The 12,434-nt window shown below is 34.6% G+C and overlaps 1 protein-coding gene across 1 annotated transcript in view; it reads left to right on the top strand.

Moving 5' to 3' along the window:
- The window catches only part of Kcnh5 (potassium voltage-gated channel subfamily H member 5), a 293,603-nt gene that overhangs the window by 206,735 nt on the left and 74,434 nt on the right, over nucleotides 1-12,434 (top strand). Inside the window, exon 9 of the mRNA XM_078050022.1 lies at nucleotides 6,975-7,227. Coding sequence (XP_077906148.1) covers nucleotides 6,975-7,227 — 253 coding nt within the window. The remainder of the gene's footprint in view (nucleotides 1-6,974; nucleotides 7,228-12,434) is intronic.

Here is a 12,434-nt window from a genome sequence, read left to right as displayed (position 1 = left end):
TGATTAAATATGACTGTATACACATATGTGTATATATATGTATGGGTGAATATATATGTGCATATGTATATACATGACAATATCTTTATAATAATCTTTAATAGAATTAGATCTCAAATTTTGGAATGGGAATTAGATGTAGTAAAAATATAGTCTACCCACATATCTTTTGCTTCATTTACTACTCTGTGACCAGTTTTGACTGCCTTTACTTTCTATATTTGTGTGTGTGTGTGTGTGTGTGTGTGTGTGTGTGTGTGTGTGTGTTAAATTATAGAAAGAATTTGGAAAGCAGCTGACATATACATTTAGGAATTTCAGTTTGTTCTGTTGGAAGAATAGTAGATTTATACATAAAAATTTTTAAGCACAGTCATTTTGGAAGTAATTGTCCATATTGATTGGTAGCTATACTTTTCATTTCACTTATTTTTTTTCTTTAGATAATGTCTGTCTGTCTGAGGTAGCTTGTTTTTTAAAGTAAACCTTTTCCACCTGTATGGAAAGGTAATTGACAAATAAAATTGAATGTATTTAAGGTGTACCATGTGATGTTTGATAAACACATACATTGTGAAGTGATTACTATACCAAACAATTAACATTTCTATCACCTCACACATTAGCTTTTTTGTGTGTAGTAAGAATACATACATGTAATTTTGTAAATTAAACTTTTAAAATTGTAAAATAAACTTTTGAAATTGAAATATTGTATAATACTGAAAGTCAAACACATTGAATTATAAACTAACAGCTTGAGAAGTTTTTACAAAATGCACATAGGTTTGTAGCCAGCATCCCCCAAACCTCATTCCCAGAATCCCAGAGGTACTCTTCCCATGTGTTCTACAGGCATTAACCAGCTATTTCTTTCAGGAGTAATTTGTATCTTGATTTTCAGTGCCATAAAATAGGTTTTGCCAGTCTTTGAACTTTAAATAAATGGTATCATGTACATACACACTTTTGTTTGAAGCTCTTTTAGTTAGCTATGTTGTTGAAATCCATCTATTTAAGTTGTATGTAGTCACCTCTTTCATTCTCTCTTCTCAATGGCAGTCCATTGTGTGAACATTCCACAATGCATTTATCTATTTAAATGGTTATTGTTCTTGAGTTAGTTTTCAATTTGGGGCTACTGTGAACAGTACTGCTGTAAACACTCTAGTCTATGGGGTTTGGTGTGTGCCTATAGATGTTTCTGTTGCATATATACCTAGAAGTGGGATTGTTGGGTCTAAGGGTATACATAGCTTCAACTTTTGTTACTATAGCCAGATAATTTTCTAAAGATAGTGCCAAGTTACTCCCATTATGGTGTATGAAGGAGCTCATTCTTTTAAAGAAGCTGGAAAAATTGCTTATCCCAGGTGACTAAAATGATCATGGCCAGTAGGAAAAATATCATTTCCACTCTTCAATGAATCAAGTATATTAAAAATATTTTTCTAATTTTAGAAAATGTTTTTAGGTGTATAGAAAAATGCTCTTAGTAAAAGATTCTGCAAATAAGAAATTACAGATGTGAGACTAAGACCACAGCCCTGATTTTGGAAAGTTAGTAGCTAAAAATATCTGTGGCTTAAACAAGTTAGCAAATGATGGTAACAATTGTTGTTTGTTTCTTTTTACTCTTTAACTGCAAAACCAATATTCCCCCAAATTTGGTAAGTTTGGGTTCCTGTATTTTTGAAACAATATTCTTAGGACTTTCATTGGTAAATGGACCCTGTTTCAAAAAAATTAATCTCTAAAGTGAAACCATTGGATTTTAACCTATAATTCTTCACTGATTATATCAGATTTCAGTTGATAAATATTACCTTTTACTTTTAAATAATGAAAGTTAATTTGTTTTGGTTTCATTTCATTACACTGTTCCAGGGTTAATTCCTTGGAGGTTTTTGAGACCCCTGGAGACTGGTTAACATCCAGACAGCAGCTCCCCTTGTTCTGTATGACTGCCTGGTTCTATTTTTTATTTTCCAAATAAAAAAGAACTTTCTTTTCTCCTTGTAAAATGAGTGAAAATAAAATTCCTGTGAAGATCTATTTCATTTTTTTTACCATCTTAGAGCTCCTTATATTTAGGAAGGACTGTAAAAATGTTTTATGTGGAAATGTCATTTGCTTGACTCCTTCCACTGATTTTTCACTAACTAATATCAATTCAGTTGGATTCCTGAGAAGAGATTAATTAGCAGTGCATGACTTAATTGCATGAAAATAAAGAGGAATTTTGAAGAATGTCAGGAGAAGCTTCATTGCCTATCAAAATGTCATTAATGTGTTTATATCCTTTGTTCTATGAAAGAAAATGGGATCATTTTGACTTATCAGTTATTATTAAAAATAGCTGACACTGTACTCTGAATGGAGGATTTTCTAGATAATCAATAAGATAATTTATCTTATAACAGTAAGGGCCATGCTTAATTCACTCCCTCTAGACACTCGTCTTCTTCATCACCATTTGCACATTAGAGGTTTGTGAACTGAGGAGCAGGAGCAGTAATCCACTGAGGCGGAAGCTCTTGCACCTTATTATTCTGTGAAATTCTATTTTTCTTTCAGGTGAAATTGCCTTTTCTCTTTCAAATCCATATGGGAGATTAAAGACTGAGATTATTGAGACCATATAAGATACTCTCATTCACAGTTGGTTAGAGAAATTTAGTACACCTTTTTCTGAGAAGCAATTTTGCAAGAGCCTTTAACATGCTTTATATTTTACTCACTAATTTTACTTCTAAAAATATGTGCTTTGATGATCTGATATAAGCAGGGTATTTGTTGTATCCTTATTTATGAAAGGGAAAGCAGGACATAGCAATGTTAAATGTAATGTGATGGTTAAATTGTGCTATAACTATGATGGAACAATATCAATGAATGATTGAAGTTATATTTTTAAGTATTTTATGGCATGTACATTTTGATTGATTATAATATCATTTTGAGTGATCATAGCATGAAATAAAACTTTGGAGGATAACAAAAGTTGTTATGCAAGATATATAAAAATATAAATATTTTGCATATTTTATATAGTGAATATTAGGGTACATTTTAAGATATATTCACAGAGTATCTAAGAAAAAGGACAAAACTCTGGGTCTTTGACTCTCTGTAATCAATATTTCCTTAGTGGATCTTACTTTAATTTCTTGGCTTCTGTGTTGGTTATCATATTTAGACTCCCTCTTTTTCTATGGGTTTGCAACATTACTAATACCATAATGGATCAAGGTGATAGAGGGGAGAAACATTTATCAAAAGTTCACTCTAAATATCTAACTCAAGTCCTTTTCATTTATTCACAGAAACTTTCATTTCAAATTAGATGACTTCCCCTTAGCACATAATAATGGGATATAAAGGACTTAGCAACAAATTCTTATGTATTTATCAACACATTCAAATATGCAATACATTTATTGAAGCTAAAATTAATGTATGTAGAAATGGAAAGCAAATTTCCAACAAAATCTTGGCTGTTCAGTGGTAGAGGTAGGGGTATTAATAACTTATAAATAAACTATGGATTTGAATTATTTGACCTTAAATTGTTTCTAGAGATCAGTATTTATGTTCTTGCAGTAACAGAGGACCAAAAACATCTGAATGTGTCAGATGTTATATTTTATTGCTGGTTGATCTTCACTCGGAAATATGGCTTCAGAGATAGGACCCAAGAACTTTTGATAGTAATTTGTTAAAAAGACCTCAGAAGATCGCATAATATTTATAAGATACATTTGCCTTATCTGTAAAAATGGAGCATTGGATAGGCACTGCATAGTATTAACACACATAGACAAAGCATTGCTCAATAACTGTAGTTGAATGAATGAATGGCTGCCCAGCAGGGATTCTTCCAGCATAGATTTTGCTTGTATCTGTCTTATATATTGGGCATAAGGTATGGTTTCTTCGAATACTAAAAAGATATTTTGTAGCTGAAGACAAATGTGTAAAATCTCTAGTAATAATTGTTACTATTTTATGTTATTAAAAAATAATAACAAATCACAACACCTCTGACTCTCATTTTTGTCTTTAACATATTCCTAAATTTTGTGATGGTTCTGTGTAGACACTGTATTTATAGTTGAGAAAGGGATGCTATGTGCTTTGACAAATATCAGAGAAGACTGGGTAGAGAAAGAGAGGATAGGTTGTGCTTGAGAAGGGGAAAGCATGTGTGAGGGTCAGGAGAGAGCATGGCAAATTGGGTGGGGAGAAAGATGGTGCCTTGGAGGAATGTGGCCTTGGAGGGAGGGAGGAGGGATGGAGGCTCCTGAGGTACAGAGCCTTCTGTGCTTGGTTAGAATTTTGGCTTTACCTGGTGGGAAAGCAAGGCATCAGATATTTTAAGAAAGTAGCAATAACATGATCATATTTGTTTTACTACAAATTCGTTTTATCTTAGTGTTGAGTTTAGACCTTTGGAGTCTGAGGGATATCTGCTGTGATACCACTTGACCTTGGTGTTAATGAATATGATAAATAATATCAAAGAGTTTTTATTTTTCAAAATGTGGCATTCATTTTTGTTGTTGTTCAGGGCTGGTTTGCAAAGTTCTACATAATGGTTCCTTATATAGTCATAGCTCTTCCAAAGGGAAAACTTATTGCCTCTCTTAATTAAGAATCTATTTAATTTATTAATATACTGATGTGAAGAGAGGAGAAATAATCAACTCTGGAGACAAACAAAAGTCACTTTTAAGTTGAATATTTTCTTCTGCCATGTAATTGTATTTGTTAGTAACTATAAGATGCCTATTAGGGAGCCTGAGCAGAAGAAATTGGATCTGACAGTCAAGACAGAATACATTGAAACTGGGACCACTGGACTAAGTTTAAGAGCTACTTTGAATGATAATTTTATTCTATCACATAAAACTAAATTTTGCCTTGCTTAAGAAAGTTATTAGTGCTTTAATTTTCAGGGTAAATAATGCTGTACTTACATTTTGATAGCAGACACACCATGTCAGGCACATATTCTATGTAGGGTAGGGGAGGAAGCTTTCCACTGGGTGTGACTGGTTGGCCTATTTTAACACTTGGTTTTGACTTGTCACCTGTGACTTCCAGACATAAGTATATACTATCCATCATAATGATCAATGAGCTCAGGTCATAAGTGGAGCAAAACAAAATAGAGAAGATGCATTTAAAATATAATAAAAATCCTCTCTTGAAATGCCACTTAACAGAGAATCTTGTAAGTATTGAAAAATTCCAATTGTAATATGAATGTATTAAAAGAAAGTATTAAAAGGACAGAAAATTACTCTTAACCAAAATGAATCTAAAACAATGAAAAAAGTCCTATGTGGTAAATGGATAGAAACAGAGCAGTCCATTTTTCCATTAAACCATTCAGTGTAATATGTACGTATATGTGTATTTAAAAATTTTTTTTTTTTAGTTTTTTGCTTTCCTAGACCAAATTTCACTTTCAACCTGAGAAAAATCTTCTCAACCAGTGCTTGTAATATCTTCAAATACCTGATAAAATATTTTCTTAATTCCATTTGGAAATTTATAAAACCCCCCAGATGTAGGCTTTAGACAGGGGTGGAAAGTGAAACAAGTAAGTTGCTTTTGAAGAAAGTAAAGCAATAATAAACTGTAGGAATACACGTGTTCCAAAGGGATAATAAAAGCTAGCATTTCTTTACCCTTTTAGCCAGGCTAACCTGGGGTGTATTTATGCCCTTTCACTTAATTTTTGTAATGAGCTTATGATATAAGCACTGTCTTTATTCCCACTGAAATCCTATCAAAGGAAAACATTATAAAGAGTAGGTTACCGGGGCTGGGGATGTGGCTCAAGCGGTAGCGCGCTCACCTGGCATACGTGCGGCCCGGGGGTTCGATCCTCAGTACCACATACAAACAAAGATGTTGTGACCGCTGAAAACTAAAAAATAAATATTAAAAAATTCTCTCTCTCTCTCTCTCTTAAAAAAAAAAGAGTAGGTTACCAAGGGGGTTGGGGAAGGTCTATAAATGAGTTCACAACTATATCTCAGAAGTGGGTAGTGGCGACTTCTGTAATCACATCCAGCTCAGTAATCTTCTGATTAAATGTGATGAGGTTGTCCATTTTAACCAGGGTGTTTAAATGCCCTGTTGGAAATAAAAGCCAATGAAAGCTCTCTATGCCTTAATCTTTCTAAGAATGATTCTGCCAAGTGTCCCTCTTCTAAAGGATGCCTAGAGCTTGAATTCTGCTACTGCCCTCAGCAATCTCGAGGAGTCAAAGATGGGAAGGAGCAAAGACTCCTATGCAAAATGATGTGTCCCCTGCTGATGCTGACATTTCCAGTTACCTAAGCCCTATGGAAGGCTGGTGAATGCCTTTTATCATCCTTGAAAAAAAATATATTTTTTTCCTTTTACATATATATATATATGTAAAAGGAGAATATTTTAGACAGAAGAAAACACAAGAATAAAGCTATGTCAGCTAGCAAGTTGAATTCCCAGGGTGCTTTGGTTGATTAGAGTTAGCAAATATGAATCTGCCCACAATGCATGGTTCATAGTATCGAATATCAGTTTAGTTATGACATAGTTGTGACATGTCAGTTAGACTAAAATGAATGTTAATATCATTTTTTAATTGGCTCTTTGATGAAATGACAGTAACTTTTTTTCTTGGGCCCTTTCTGACCATAATATTATGTTTTTATCATGGGGAGACCCATTCTCTTCTCGAAGCATTCACTATGGAGTGTTGTATTATAATAACCCACGTGAACATCAGCCCATTGCACTAGAGTATTAGCTGCTCCTTGAGACCGGAGCTGTGTCTTATTAATTTTGCCTTCCCAGGAATTAGTAGAACATGCAGTAGACATCATCATAGTCAATAAATATTTGTTGAATTTTTTTTTTCCTGAAATGGCCCCTTTCTCTTTACCTCTCACTTATTCATCTCTCACTTTCTTCAGGTCCTCTCCATCTGTCCCAAGGACATGAGAGCTGATATCTGTGTTCATCTAAACCGGAAGGTTTTTAATGAACATCCTGCTTTTCGATTGGCCAGCGATGGGTGTCTGCGAGCCTTGGCAGTAGAGTTCCAAACCATTCACTGTGCTCCTGGGGACCTCATTTACCACGCTGGAGAAAGTGTGGATGCCCTCTGCTTTGTGGTGTCGGGATCCTTGGAAGTCATCCAGGATGATGAGGTGGTGGCTATTTTAGGTACTGTGAACTTTCCTAATGTAGTAGTAAATGTGGGATGGTTTTAGAGATTTTTCACTTGTCAGCTTTTTTAAACAGAAATTTCCTTTGTTTGGTGATTTTAGAAATTGGGTCACTAATGAGGTGATGAATCTCAGTGAAAACTAGGAATGCTGCTTCAGCAAAGAACATTCGTATCAGTCACAGCCTAATGGGCTGTGAGAGGGTTTGATTAAACTTTGGCAATAGCAGAACAGTACCTTTAAGCTATAGCTGCTCACAGCCCAAAGTGCTTTATAATCCCATGTTGGTAAGTGTGAACTGGATTTTGGAATGATCGTCAAGTTGGTAACTCAGAGAGTTAGTCTCAGAGGGGTAATAGATTTATCTAGTTCAACCCTTTCCTTAAGAGAGGAACCAATCAAGGCCCAGAAAATTTTGGTGACTTGCCCAGCTAATAAATAAACAAGTTATCTCAAGTACACATCATGTTACTCTTTATTTTTCTGCCTCATCTCAGTGTACCTAAGTAGTAAGATGAAGGAGGAGGAAGTTTAATGAGTCTGATCCCTTACATGATAGAGAGCACAAAATAAGTAAATGACATTTAGTTTATAAAACTTGTTCTATCCATCCATCTTCATTAGCCAGGAAAATGATTTATCTAATAATAACTTTATTCTAAAATTCAGAGACCCAGGAAATAGTTATGTTAACAATGACGCAAAGGAATCAATGGTGCATGTGACAAAATAAGAAGTGTACACATGTGGGCACAGGGTAGAAGATACAGCTTGGTAAAAAATTGCTAAGTGAACTTTTAGATCACTTTCTGCTCAAATATCTAATGCAGGTTCCTGAAATCCACGTAGGTATGCAAGGAGGCCAAAATGAGGTCAGACAAGAACCATCCCTTGTTTTTTCTCAGGTAAAATAAGAATTTCAGGATGTCAACTCCATTTTGATCATTTTTCATGGTTTGTGTCTCTTGAAAAATGAGCTCAATCTTTAAACTATTGGATTTTTAGCTACTGAGGTCAACCTACCGTAGCTTGAATGCCACTTATTCTCATAAGGAAAAGATTGACCGATGGATTTTTAGAAACTATAAAAGCAAAACTAAAAACTGATTTCAAGTCCAACACAAAAATGAAAAACTGATTTCAAAAGGCATAATTACTTGAAGAAGACAGAATTCAGAATCTAGAAGAAATGCCCTTTCCTAGGAAAACAGTTTCTGTAAAAATCGAGTGATAGAAAATGGACCAGGCTTGCGAATGACTGAACAGCATTGTTTGTAAACCTTTTCTTCGCTGATTACAAACATTACAGTTACAATTAAACTTCTTCTAGGAGCTGTTTTTAAAAAATGCATTCACAAGAAAAAGAACACAGTGCTTTTGGAATCCTCTGTGTGCTTAGTGCTCAGGGTGTGCTTAGTGGTCCTTAGTGCTTGTATGCTTTGTTAATTGGAGAATAAAGGAAGCATAGATAATGCTTCATAAGAAGTGCACACATCACCAACATGATCCTTTGTGGCAAAACAAAGCATCTCCATTCTGCAACCATTCTTGTTTGCTTAAAGAGGAGGATAAGAGACAGATGTCTTTTATTTTCCTGAATGTTCATGTCAATGGGGGGTGGTGGGAAAACAGACATCAAATATATTGCATGAGAGTGAGTACTGTCACCGTAAATTACCTCAGCTTGTAGATGCGTGGTTGTTTGTTTTGCACTATTTTCTTCATTACAACTGCACCTTGGTAACTCCTTTTCTGAAAGAAGGTTGGAGAAAGCCGGGAGTACAGTGCCTCTGGGCTGGGTCTCTTAAAATGGAATAATTTGCTCAGTGAGACAGACAAAATGCATTTTCCTTTCATTTTAGAATAAAATGGTAACTGGTTCTGCCCAATGACACAGTAAAAATGAACACGGGGCCCCTGGGTATTGGACCAGCCTTGTCATCTCTCTGCCACATTCTATTTCTTGGAGTGTGTGCTTTTTTGTTCTTCGTCTTCAAAAATCTTGTGATTCAGAGAAATTTTCATGTCTTGGATTCATGAGTCAAATTGCATGGGTATTTCTCTGGCACCCTTCTTTCTTCTTTTTCCATAGGCCTCTAAGAAAGACTAATTCAGCTGAGAGGTAATTAGATTGGGTTTTTTGTTTTTGTTTTTGTTTTTTGGTTGACATTCAAAATGTTTGAGCACTGTTTTAAGGAAGGGGGAGGGGAAATACTAGTTTAACCAGTATCACATCTGACAGTTTGGTGACTCTTTCTTTTAGTTTTTCTTTCTCTTCTTATTTTTTTGGTAAAGAAAAATAGTAAGTATGAGCAGGGTGTCTCCTGTAATTTTTCTCTCTATCTACTCATCCATCTATTTTTAGGTTCTACTTTAATGAATAAGTTCATCAGGTTTTTATATCTTTACTTAGCAGGACTTGCTGTCTCCGGCACCAAAGCATTTGCCAGTTGAAAAGTAGAGAAGGGAGGTCATTTCAAAATTAATTAGAATCTCTGAATCCAAAAACAGGTACAGTTTTATTCTTTTGGATCCTTGCCTCTCTATAGTCTCTTGGTAGGTACGTAATTCTTTAGTGTGTCAAAAGTGCTAAGGAGTTTAATGAATAAGTTCTGAAGCATAACTAATTAACGGAAAGATTAAAAATGTAGTCAACAAATGCCTCTTTCTTTTAACACTTGAGGATGGCTTCAAGATGTTTTTCTAAATAGGGCATTTGAGTATAATTGCAGTTCGTGTCGTTTGCCAACTTGAAGTTCTTTCAGTTTTTACACCTCCACCTTTTTTCGACCTTCCCACATTTTCTGAAACACAAAGAATTCCAAATTAAGTTCATGATGCATACATAATATTTTATATTCTTTAATGCCTTCTTACTTTTTAGTTCCTACTCTATAATTACTTAATGTGAACAGATTTATTGGTATGGTTGAAATAGCCAGGTTACTTCTAACTGTCTTGACAAGTATATTGTACCTTTCAGAGCCTATAAAAATAGCATTTCCCCACTAACAATAGATCCTACTCCTAAGACATTTGTTTTGTTGTATTCACATTTCATCTTTTCTGTCTTCATTGATGATTAGAATCATAGGATTAAAGTTCTTAAACTAAGGTAATCTCTACCTTAAGGATCCTATTTGTAACTTTAGATTCCTAAAACAACTATGCTTGTGTATGAAGGGTTTTGGTTGAGGGGTCAAACATTTTTATATATTTGAGGGAAGGAGGAATAAGAGAGGAAAAGAAAGACGAATTAAATAAACTTAGAAATATTAGAAAGATGGTTTTAACACTTGGATCAAGATTCAATTTAAATTAGCACTTGTAATTTAAACATATGTACATTATCTGAGAAAACTTATAAATTATGGTTCACAAAATTCAAAGTCTGCTTATTTTTATTCCAGAAAGAAAAAAAAATCTGAAATGTGAATGAATAATATTTTGCTATTTAGAGAATCTGTGAAAATGTGACTTTTATGCTGTGGTTAAGATTTTTTCCTGTATGCTTGCTATTAGACATCAAATGATTCACACTTTAAATCCTTAGAAAGGCTTTTCCCAAATTCTAAAAAATTGTTTTTCTGTGTATGTCCACATTTTTGTGTTTTTAAACGTTGAACTGTGAAATGTTTAGCATTTTTCTACATATTATATAGATAAACTGTTCATTCAGACATTTTTATTGAGTAAAGCAATTGTGTTTTTTTTTTGTCTCCTCAATTACAAGCTTGTTCTATTTTAAATATTCTGAGAAACATTTATAACATTATTTATTTGGGATTCAAAGTGTGTACTTTCAGAGTTCCTCAGCCTTTAGATTATTTTTGATGAAATACAAATCTTTACAATTCTGGTAGTTTAGGCTCAACTTCAAACCCTCTCCCAGTACTCTTCAAAACTAAGTCTTTGTCCTTGGTATCTCTTAATCCTATCTTGGATATGTCTTCCCATGACAGTTGCTTTATATGTCAACCTCCTTACTGACATTCCTACCATGGCTTTCTAGCACCTAAGATCAAAATGTGTCTCCTGACTGGCCTGTGAGACCCTCTAGGCCCTGGCCTCTGCTGTTCTTCCCAGTCTATTTTGTGCGTTTCCCTGTACCTATCCTGTTCTTACCACACTGTATTGTAGGAAGCAGCCTGAATCCTATCAAACTCTTACTGCTTTTGCAAATGCCACTTCTATTTAGAACACTTTTCCTAGTCTTTTTAGTTGTCTGTCTCTTGCTTCATCATTTACTTTCTCCTTTCTCATCCCAGTCTGGGGTAGATACCTCCAGTATGGATGTCTTACGGGGCTATTCGTTCATCCTGTTTTTATCTGTTACCTGTGTGCCCTCCCCTTGTGCAGTGAGCACTTGAAATGTTTTGCTCATTATTTTCTCACTGTCCTCTGTGATAGGATCCCTTAAACAGGTTCTCAGTAAAGGTTTGCTCAGGGCACCAAATGACTACTTTACTCTGTCATTGAACTCTTTTTCTATTTTTTTTTCTATTTTTTCCCCCAATTCTGAGTACCTATCAATCAAAAATAGCATGTTGCTCTGGGCGTAGTGGCACCGGTGGTGACTGTAATCCCAGTGGCTTGGGAGGTTGAGGCAAGAGAACAGAAAAGTTCAAAGCCAGCCTCACCAACTTAGGGAGAACTGTCTAAAATAATAATAATAATAATAATAATAATAATAATAATAATAATAATAATAATAATAGGGCTGGGAATGTTGCTAGGTGATTGACCCCCCCTGGGTTCAATACCTAGTACCATCACAGAGTGAAAAAAACCAAAACACCTATGTTGTGTTCTGTTGACACAATTTCCATTTACTCTGTATTTTATGTTGAAACACTGATTACTTTCTGTTTCTCTTTTGTCTAGATGCTTATAGTAAATATGTATTTTCTGAAAACTTCTAGCTTTAGCTTAGGTCTTTTATGGGTTGGGGAAACATTTTCTTGCTGTTACTTGGGCACTTTGAATATGGAAAACAGGAAGGGTCAAGGTATTTTAAGTATCTCAGGCCTGTTTAAACACTGTAATGTTTCTTCTTTCTTGTTTTCTATCAGGGATCCCTATTACTGAGAAATAATCTCATTGATACCCTTGTCATTAACCATGGTAGGAAAACTAAATGACACCTATTGAATAGGATCTAGCTGTAATTCCTAAAAGTGGCATTTGCTTTTTCCAGAAACTAGA

This window comes from Ictidomys tridecemlineatus, chromosome 5 (assembly GCF_052094955.1).
Source record: "Ictidomys tridecemlineatus isolate mIctTri1 chromosome 5, mIctTri1.hap1, whole genome shotgun sequence".
Taxonomy (NCBI): domain Eukaryota; kingdom Metazoa; phylum Chordata; class Mammalia; order Rodentia; family Sciuridae; genus Ictidomys; species Ictidomys tridecemlineatus.
Note: the sequence above shows the minus strand (reverse complement) of the source record. Positions and strands in the feature narration are given on the sequence as shown.